Raw genomic sequence first — 10,661 nt, 5'->3', positions numbered from 1 at the left:
TGCTGTGAAACTGTATTTCTATTGCTATTTGATGGGATGAAAGCAGACACCTCTGAAGCATCCTTAGTGTTTTACACATTTTATACATTGAATTAAAGTTATATTCACCTATAAATGGTACATGTAATCATGTAGTTTGTTCCAATCATTAGTAGTCTTTGAAAGTTCTCTGCAAGCTTAGGGTTTTTTTTAGCTAACTTCATTGAAGTAAAATGCTTTAAGTATTTAAGTATTTTCAAAGGAGTAACTGATCACACAGCAAGGAAACTGCTGCCAGCCCAAGGTTGTTTGGGGGTTGTGAATGTGGATACTAATTGCTGTAGGTTCAATGAGAACACAACACACAATAAAACTGCATATCACAACTGAAAATAAAGTTATTGTGCTGCCCTAGCCTTGAATAATTGAAATGTGGAAGCAATTCAAGCATAAACAATTTTAAAACCATTAAAAGTTCAAGCATGGGCACTGTCTTTTGAACAAAGGCCACATGCAGCCACCATTGTGCCTTCAGTGGTGTTATTGCTAGTGTCCATTTCAGGCAGTTCATTTTCTTCCCTGGCCTAATTGTTCCCTGTGTCCACGATGGCCAGGCCTTACCAAGTTTAGGTGGCAAAATACAGAAGGCAGATACGTGCCCAGAATGCCTCCTGGATAGAAGAAAGGGAAGGTAAGTTCCTTGATTTCATTCACTAAACAGCACCCACACACCTCTGGGCTAGAGCCTACATACCTGGTATTTGAACCAAGAAGTTCTTCTGGCAACCAATCTCCTTGACCAATGGAAACGTTTACGTGCAGGAAGTCTTAATCCACTAATGAAGATCTCCTTTTGGATATTTCAGATCAGAGTGAAGGCAATACAGCCTCAGTGCTCCCTGGGACCTCTGTTAGCAAGAGAACTGGAAGCTCAGTGATGAAGACCTTAGAGGTCAAAACCCCAGGAAGATCTCCCACATTATCTATGGGAAAGCAGCCCAGAAGCTGCGAGAGGAAAGCCACTAATGTACACAAACCCAGTGCAAAACTCAACGTAAGTTAAGTCACCTACAGGCAGGTATAGAATGAAAACTGAATGCAACAACTCTTTGTAAGCTGTAACAGCAGTTTTGCTCTGAGGGTCTTGGTCCAAGGCAACAGCAGCACCTCCCACCAAATTACCATTAAAAGTCCATGTTATTCCCAAAGTAGAGGAGCTCACACAGTCCTGGGCAACTTTGTCAGTTGCTGTAGCCTTCCAGCTGGCTGATGGCTCCTTCAGCCTCCACCACAGTGATGCTTAAAGACAGGATGAGACATTAACTTCAGGGACACAGCCACTCCCTGCTGTCACTTGGCCTCAAGCCTGGAAAAGCCTTTGGCTAGTTTTATTTATAGATATAGCCAGGAGGGGATTCAGCAGTGAATCTCCTCCTATGATAAGATAAATTTAACATCAGTGCAGTCTTCTTTACTTCCTAAAGGATGGACTCTATCTTGGAGATCTTTTCCAACCTAAATGATTCTGTAATTATTAAGAAATACAGAAAAAAACTCAGAACACATTGTGTGCATACACAATCGATTTCACCAAGAACAGGTGCAGGAGGAATGTTTGCAGTATGTGTCTATGTGTACTACTCTCTTGGACATCAGTAATAACTGAAGGTTATCACATTTGCCTAGAGTGGGGAGGGAGGTGCCTACATGGGAAACAGGAACTTCATGGAACAGCTCAAACATCTGATGCAAAGGAGCAGCTTCCCAACACAATACAACATCCAAACACTCAACGAGAACAGAAAACAATGTTTTCTAAAAAATCAATTCCCTTCTGGCAAAGAGAAGTGTGTTCTCAGTCTCATCAAATATGCCCAAGCTATTCATAAATTGGGGTAACCATATGTCCACATTTCTCCTAACATGACATCTTTTAATCTTGGAGCCACTACTGGATTTAAAATTCCATCCCTTTCTCCAAGATTTCTGGGCATCCAGGAAACAAGCACATCTCCAGAGTGCAGTTTATACCCACCTATGACACTGGGACGTACATTGTAGCCTTCCCAGTATACCAACTGCATGTATAGAGGACATCCATGTAGCAATTTCTAGAGACAGAATCATGGAAACTAATTGTATTCATGGATGTAACAGACTGTTTAAATGGCACAATCTGCACTGTGTCAGTGCAAGGCAAAGTTAAACAGGTTTTTTTAAAACATAGCTTAGGTTGACATGTTCCATGCTTGGGTCATTTGCAGGGAAGCTCACTCATGAATTTTTAATCCAGCTTCAAAACCTGATGCACATAACAATTCTTTTAAGTCCTTGTAGCTTTGGAGTACCTCTGCATTTAATGATACCCTGTTCTTGGCAGAGAAAAAGCCTGTACTGTGACACTGCAATTTCATCACAAACACACATGCATGAGTGAGACCATCAAACAACATTTACATACTTCGTTCTTACAAGCGTCCATTAAAAAAACTCACACACTTCTTAAATTAATCATGTTTATTTCCATCAAACTAAGACACATTTTCAAAATTAATACAAGATAAAAATTCAAGGTGGTTGGCAAGGGGGGAAAAGATAGACTTCACATCATGGATGTCATTTTTAGATGCTCAAAGATTTTTGAATAAAACAATACTGGCACATAGAACTGGCACCTTCCTAAATAACAAAACCGGCAGAATTTTCCTTTCTCCTCTTATCAGTAGTTCTGTGAAAACTAAACACGCACACATATGCAGCCTGCAACTTCCAGAGCCAAGCTTACCATGGCTATGTGGAACAACCCTCTAGTATAAGTCACAGAATTGCAGCAAGACACTTATTCTACAGCATTTTCATACCTGGTGGTTTTTAGAATACTTCCAACAAAAACCAGTTTTCCAATGTTACCAGAAGTGCTTAGAACTGCATTAGTGCCTGCAAACAGGCCTGAAGCATTCATAAAACCTTATTAATTTTGACATGGATTAAAGCACTCCTGCCAAGTCACCACTCCTGCCCCAAAATCAAAGCCGCTGAAATCCAGTCTTGCCTGTTGGTTTCATTTGGCTCTGAATTTGCTACAGCATTGGACAAAACACACACAAACACTGACTTTTCGTTGTTTCAATAAAAATCTTCCACCTTGAGAGCAGTATTTTCAAGTATTGCTAGCCTAGTCTTCTAACACCTACTGAAAGTCACCAAGAAACAAGGCAAACAAAAAATTCCAATTGGAGAGAAGACTGCAACGAAACAATCGCCCTCTCCTTAACTCACCCCACCCTCCCACCCAGGATCTTGCTGGCTTAATTCCAAACTCACCATTTACTGTACAGCCACGAGTTGGAATAAGCTTTCCCTGAGTGCTCTTTCTACCTGTTTCAAAAAGTCAGAATGTGTTTCCTTGAATTCAGCCTTTATTATTACTACTATTATTGCCATTTGCTTTGCTAATATACAACATATTTTCTAGGCAAGTGATTTCATTTTGTAGCCCTGGATTTTACAAACTTGTATTCTATTGCTCCAAATACAGAACTTGAAAGTGCATCTGACTTCTAAACAGTACTATTCAGGCAGGTTTCAGAGAGTAACTAGACCCAAAAGATCTACATGCACAAACCTTTGCTGAAATATGCAGAATTAATAGTGTATCTGCTCAGAAATTTAGTGGCACAGCATCAATAAGAAACAGAACTGCTTTACATCCAAAGGTCTAGGGATTGTAAGAGAACAAAACACTGTATAGTGCAAGAGGAGTCAGGAACAGGGACGAGAATTAATTTCACATACAAGCCAAGCATGTGGTGCGCGTGCAAGGTGCAATGCTGCGTCACCCTGGCATTGGGATCATCTTTGGAGGTCTAGTCTCTACCTGCTACCCACCTTCAGATCAATGGGAGTTGTGATGGACAGAAGGAAGCCTCAGAACTGCATGAAAGTTTTGCTTCAAATAGTCTAAGTCACAGGTATTGACTTTAAATGCAAATCCCCATAAAACTGACCTAAAACAGACCATCAAATACCACACAACATAAATACATGAGGAGACTTGTGCTAATGCTGCATTCAGCAGTCTTTGTCCTTTTATTTATGTCTTCCCGCATAAATAAAGTTAGGCTGATAATTTAATTTTGTATTTTATAAAATATTTTCTATGCAACTTAACACACCAGCCTAAAAAAGCAATTAAATTTCAATTTAAGAAATAGTATATTTACAATTAAAATAAGTACAGACCTTATCGGATTTGCATTCATGTATGGCACAAAATAATTTACAAGGCTTAAAGTAATAAATAAGTCACTGAAAAGCTGTCAGAGATGTGCAATCTCCATATGGCAGAGTGCAGTGGAGTTTCATAAAGCAGTAAGGAATTCTGGCTAAGTGTTTCCATGACTTCTTACGTTGGACGGCCTTGCCCCACACGGGATTTTGACCTGGATTAAGAGCACAGAAGAAATATATTTCCATTATTCCTGCTAGGATTTTAGATGATTGTCCAGTCAGCTCTCTTGCACAGTATTTGTCTGAAATTACTTGCAGGTTAAAATGTCTTCCAAGATCTCATTGTCAAAACCTATTATTGAGGAAGTTGCTTGTCTCCCAGGATACCTGTACTCACAAATTACATATTCATACAAAGACACACAGCTGAAAGAACGGTGATCAATCATTTCAGAAGAAGATATTATACATACTTTTTTGTGTCACATGCTTTTTTATTATTTTTTTAACAGAAATAAGACCTGTCAAAAATTCAACTTCCTCTGACAATACATTTGAAGCTTCCAGCCCGTTCCTTAAAAGCTGGACAGCACCTCCACTGTAAATTTCAGCTCCACAGGTTCACCTGCTGTCAGATCACAACCAGTTCTGGGCTCTACACCTGCACAGACTCTGCCACCTCACTTCATTTGTGTTTTATCCATTTATGTGAGGATCAATATGCAGTAACAGGTTTTTGGTGTGTGGGATTTTTTGGTTTTTGTTTTTGAAAGGAGGACGAAGAACAGGCTAAAAGTCTTGGCTAATACTTTTCCTGCTACCCATAATTTCACAAAAAATTATGTTGGAGATGCAGTGAACCTTCCAGCATAGAAACTCTAAGCAGTTCTTCCCGCATGGCTACAAGAGTTCCATTCTCTTAGCTCTAGTTTAGTTTGACAGAGGGGAAGCTTTCCCACCTTACATGGCTAACCTACTGGAAAGGAAGCTGATCCATAAAAAGTGTGTGAAATGAGGCATTCTTTAAACACCCACCACCCCACACACCTGAAATCCATGATTTGTTTCTCTCTTTTCAAATCTCACCTGGCATTCTTCTCAGCATTGCTTTGTCGTGCACTGCCCTGTGCGGAGGCCCTTATCTGAGCTTCAAGTCGAGAATAAATACCTCCTGCATACTGGAATCAAGAAAAAATAATCAAGTTTTGATGTTATTTTAACTCAGTGACTTTTCATTAAAATCCCTAATACTCAGCAGAATCTACCATTTAGTTTCTTTCTTTACGACAGCCCCAGCACTGAAAGCTTTCAAACCCATCCTTATTTTCCATGACCATTTTTTAAAGGCAGTGAACTTGAAATATTATTTTAAACTACAATCCCCCCAAAGATCCTGTTTGGAACAAAACGAAGACTGATAAAATTCAGTTCTTTAAGTATTGAATAGATGCTATTTTCATTTGTGTTACAAGGTTTTGTTAACCAAGGCTCACTTCAATTCTGTGAACACTACATTGTGCTAGGACAAATCTTACTTCTTTGCTGTCTTTTGACTTGACTCGATCAAGGTCTCCCAGTCTCATCTTTATTAAATGCCCTGTGATCTCAGACATTCTCCTCTGATCTGTCAGAAATAAGAAAGGATATTTACCATGGAGGTTTTTCTTGCTATGAATACAAAGAGAAGAATCAGACACATACTTTAGTATATGCCAAATTAGCTTTCTTTTCAGCTCATATAAAAATCTTGAGCCACCAAGATTCTAAATCCTGATGCATGATGGAGCCTCAGCAGTTCTTAGCAGATACCAGAATCAGCTTGAGGCACTACCCTGGGATCAAAATCTATGGAAATGGGTTTGAGGCAGAGGTTTTCAAAACACCAAAATTGCACAAGAGTCTCAGGAGAGGTTACAAATTAACAGAATTATGAATGTTTTTAGTCAGAGTTAGTTTAGTTGGGGAGACTGGGAAAAAGAAGTGAATGTTTCTCTGTTTATCTGCACAGACAACAAATGCCACAGGGATGCAGGAAAAATTATTCACATACTTATATAGTCATGAGATGACACAACTATAATCTCTGTAGGTTATGTGCTGACAGTCCAAACAAAGCACATCAACACCCCAAACCCTATTGCTGTATCTAATATTAGGTCTCTAAATAACTATATTTTAAGAAAATTAGCTGTTTCTTGTAGAAAGAATATTTTTCTTTGCACATTAACTATATGAAAGCTAAACTCATGCAAGAACAGACCATCTTCTCTCTGAGCATCTTGGTTGAATCTCAGTGACCTTGAGGCATCCCATTTGTTCTGCTGCATGCTCACACTGGTTGGGAAAGAAAGATGCACACCATGTTATCAGTAACATTTACAAAGCAATGTACTAGAATATGTTCTCAAAGGCTTTGAAAATGACTTACACAAATGGAGAAGCATCTCGAGAACTTGACTGTCCAAGAAAGAAAACCACATTAAGTGTGTTTTAAGATCAAGTCCAAAACTTAAGGAAATTCCTCATTATTCAACCCAGAGAGCAGTGATTTTACCTTATCAGATTGTTTCTCCTTTTTCTGAACACTAGGTGAAGAAACTACTTTCCTTGGATGCCTGTAGGATTTCTTTGACTTCTCCTTTCTCCCTGCTAATGGAAGAAATATTTACACCATCACAGATATGTGGAATTTCTCAACTACACAGCTACAAATTTCTTTACAAATACTGTAAATGAACAGGTTTATTTTCCTTTTGCTAGTGTTGCAGCCATGCTAATACACATTACTCAAATGCTCTGAGAAGTGTACAGGAACTCAAGCACATATTTAAAATGCAGAGTGCTTGCACATAACAACTTTTCTATTGTAAATCTACACCTAAGTGCACATACAAGCTACATTTTTGACCACATTAATTCAACTAACAAGTTCCAAGTCATATTAGAGCAAACAAGTACAAATTCAAACTACAGAAACTTTCGTTCAAAATTTGTATTTTTAAACAAACTGGTACATTCCAATTCCTTTGAGTCAACACAAAAGGACAGAGGATTGCCTCTATTCAAATGACACAATAGTAGGGTGAAAAGGAGAAGCTGCTTTTTGGCTTTCCACATTCCTAAACCCCTTAGTACATGTGAAAAAAAGGAACAAATATCTTTTTAGATCATATAGAACTTATCTTCAATGCAGACAATTCTATCCACATTCACCAGTCATCCCACTCTGTCACCAAAATATTCTGCAAGTGTTTTTTTGCATGTAAAAATAGTCATGGAAGAAAATGCATTTTCATTTATTATGTGACATTTCATAATAGCCATTTGATGTTTCCTGATCCACTGAGGACATCTCATATGAAAGCTGCAGCTTTCCTTGATTGCCAGTGTTTTCTGATGGCACTGAGCACTGCGTAATTTGTATCTAACCACGGGAAAACTAGAAACAAAACTCAAGAAACATAAGCTTTTATTTTTAAAATGCCTAATGTTCAAAATCTGCTTACAGAGGACTTCTGCTGCCTCAAATCCCTATCTCTAAATTCCAAGGAGGACTGTAGAGCCATGTTGTACCTGGTTTCTTGCATACTTCTTCTTCATCCCCTACTTCATCCTCAGTGACCTCTGAGCCAGTGGTGTACTCCTCCTCTTCAGATAACAATGACTGCTGTTTCTAATCAACAGGAGAGAGTCCACAGGTTAAAAGTGAGAGTTGATTTCTATTACCTTATACATTAAACCTGTCTTGAAGGAGCTGACTACCAACATAGCTCCCTATCTCAGTGACCTAACTGTGTGCACAGTTAGGTCTGAGAATATCATTCTCAAATACTGAGAAAGGGATTTCAAATGTTTGCTTAGAGTGTTTTGATACATATTGTTATTATTTTCTTTCTTCCATGTGGTCAAACATTGTAACAGGTTGCTCAGAGAAGATATAGAATCTTTGTCTTTATCTGGATATAATCCTGAGCAATACACTATAGCTTTAAGTTGAATTTAACTTTGAAGTTGGTCCTGTTCAGGGAGGAAATAAAATGACCAGCAGACATCCCTTCCAACCAGTACTGCTGGATTCTAAACATGGAATCATACAATATATTGCTAGGTATATTGGTTTTCTAATTAGTAGGAAATCTGTTATGGTCGCAATTGTCTGAGCTACCCACATAGTCTTAGAATACAGGAAAGTGTAAGTTCACAAACAGTTCTACCCAGGCTTGCTGCAACTCACAAACTGTGTGACATTGCTGAGATACTCAGTAACTACCTACCACAAAGCATGCAGATTGCAGTGGGCTACAAGCACACACATATTACGTACACCACAGCTATGTGCATCCATAATTTATTGCAAGTTGGTCTGGAATATCTAGTTTTTATGAACTCATCCTAATACCTTTTTCCCCCTTCTACCATCATAAACTACAAGCTCAAATATTTCAACAGATAGGCTAACAGTTCTTAGCAGGTCAGCACAGAATGATGGAAATATTAAGTAATGTGATGTTTGCATTGTTTGAATATAATCATGTACCTAAATTAAGTGATAATGAGTGCCTAGTAATGAGTAAAAGCTTTCTGCTATGAAGACACAAAGCACCTCAGATCAGCTGCCAAAGAAACACACCCAAAAGCTCTGATTTTAATGACTTACATTTCTGTCAACCTAGCAAACTATTAAGAACTGTTACATGCAGTGCTAGTGGATTGTTTGCTGTCATTTATAAAAACATTTAAAAGGAATTTTTAAGTACTTCACACATACTTTGTACTTCCTTGGAAAGAGAGTTGCTATTCTGCAACCTCCAAATTAAAGGAAAAGCAAGAAAATACATTTTCTGCTTAATTAGAAATTAAGACAAAAATCCAAGCTAGTTCTCTGCTAGTGCAGAAGACCAGATATTTAAAATTATGAATAAAGTATTTTACTAACCAGCTGCAAAGCCCAGTTCTTCAGAGAAAGAAACTGTAGTCACAAAGAGACAGAAAAACATACAGGTTAAAGAACCAATAATAACTAGAATAAAAAAAGTGAATTGAATTCTAAAAATAGGAGTGGGATATTACAGTAACATCTTTCATTTCTTGGAGGTGAAAAAAACAACCCCAAGCAAACTCCAAACAAAACACTACACAAATTTATTGTTCTTTATTTATGACTTGCGGAAGTCATGTGGAGAGCCTCACACATCAGCAGACAAAACCGAGACAGCAATTATTTAAATATTTGCCACATGATGGATTTTAAAGTTTGAATGAATCCTTAGATATCAGTGGTTTGAGAATGGAGTGGAAAGCACAGATATATGGAGAATTTCCTCTGATATACAGAAATATTTCCAGCAGACATGGTAAGTTATTTTGTACCTATGCTATCCTGCAATGCTCAGTAGTGCTTCTTCCTTCTACAATGTATAGGCTTTTTTTTTATTAGAAGTTGTCCAACAACTTCTTCAAAGTATTTTTGTAAGAATCCTCATTATCAGGAAAAAGGGGGGGAAATGAGCACTCACAGCATTTATTTCTCCAGTTTTGGGGCCCCACGGTGTATTTGGTTCTACAAGCACATCACATTCAAGGCTTTTTTCATCGCCAAGCCCAATACCAGAATCACTTAAGAGAGAAATACATAAAACAAACATAAATATTTCTATTTCACATCTTTAGAATCAGTCTCTACTCATCATGCACTGAGACAAGACAGACCTCCAAGTCAGCCACATAACATTTTGATAAAAATACATTAAAATATAAAGATAGGAGTGAATGCTTACGGAGGCTGAATGACTAAATGCCTGCCTGAAATTTTGTGCTTGTTCTTCCCAGTCTCAAAAGTCCTATGTCTCATTTGAAAATGGGAGAGCATCAAATGTAACCAGCACATGTGTTCGGTGTTCTTGGTAACATAATGCAGTGTTCTTACCTATTCTCATCCTTGGTGAAAGGAACAACTATAACATCTCTATGACACAGCAGATCATTCAATATTTGAGTGGTTTGAGAAGGCAAAGCTTCCCCATCATCTTCATTCCCTGAAGGTAACTCAACCATGTGATCCCTCACTTTGCAGCCCTGAGATACACAGACATCAAAGATCAAATCCTGGAGTTAGGGGAAAGACTTGATTTCAGTAAGTACAATAACAGAAGTTCAACTTCAGAACTCTTGATGTCCCAAAATCTTAGCCTGCCTTGGGACACTGCAATGACTTACAATCCTTATATGGGAAAAAATCTATTCATAACACACTGTTACTTCCCTACTGCTCATGTGTTAGGCTCTTTTACAATTGAGGTAGTACTGAAGTACCTTTGGGAGTGTTGTAGGATCAAATCGAAGCACTTTCTGGTTACAACAGGGATATACTCCTGTCCCAGTTGAGCCCAGTGCACTCGCTACACCTGGATAAAGAACTGGCTGCGAATGGTACTGGCAATGGGAGAATTCAG

At 38.3% G+C, this 10,661-nt stretch overlaps 1 protein-coding gene across 2 annotated transcripts in view; it reads right to left on the bottom strand.

The window, feature by feature from the left end:
- Window positions 1-4,384: 4,384 nt before the first annotated feature.
- KIAA1841 (KIAA1841 ortholog) overlaps window positions 4,385-10,661 on the bottom strand; it is a 17,494-nt gene continuing 11,217 nt past the window's right edge. For both annotated transcript variants that reach the window (XM_009071498.1, XM_009071497.1), the window contains exons 10-20: window positions 10,522-10,661; window positions 10,136-10,284; window positions 9,726-9,825; window positions 9,146-9,178; window positions 7,783-7,882; window positions 6,764-6,855; window positions 6,638-6,666; window positions 6,470-6,543; window positions 5,745-5,833; window positions 5,296-5,387; window positions 4,385-4,421 (exon numbers count right to left, since the gene is read on the bottom strand). The exon at window positions 10,522-10,661 ends at the window's right edge or, in 1 of these variants, runs on beyond it. In XM_009071498.1, the coding sequence (XP_009069746.1) occupies window positions 4,385-4,421; window positions 5,296-5,387; window positions 5,745-5,833; window positions 6,470-6,543; window positions 6,638-6,666; window positions 6,764-6,855; window positions 7,783-7,882; window positions 9,146-9,178; window positions 9,726-9,825; window positions 10,136-10,284; window positions 10,522-10,661 (935 nt within the window). The remainder of the gene's footprint in view (window positions 4,422-5,295; window positions 5,388-5,744; window positions 5,834-6,469; window positions 6,544-6,637; window positions 6,667-6,763; window positions 6,856-7,782; window positions 7,883-9,145; window positions 9,179-9,725; window positions 9,826-10,135; window positions 10,285-10,521) is intronic.

The sequence above is a fragment of the Acanthisitta chloris genome, unplaced genomic scaffold (genome assembly GCF_000695815.1).
Source record: "Acanthisitta chloris isolate BGI_N310 unplaced genomic scaffold, ASM69581v1 scaffold31943, whole genome shotgun sequence".
NCBI lineage: Eukaryota > Metazoa > Chordata > Aves > Passeriformes > Acanthisittidae > Acanthisitta > Acanthisitta chloris.
Note: the sequence above shows the minus strand (reverse complement) of the source record. Positions and strands in the feature narration are given on the sequence as shown.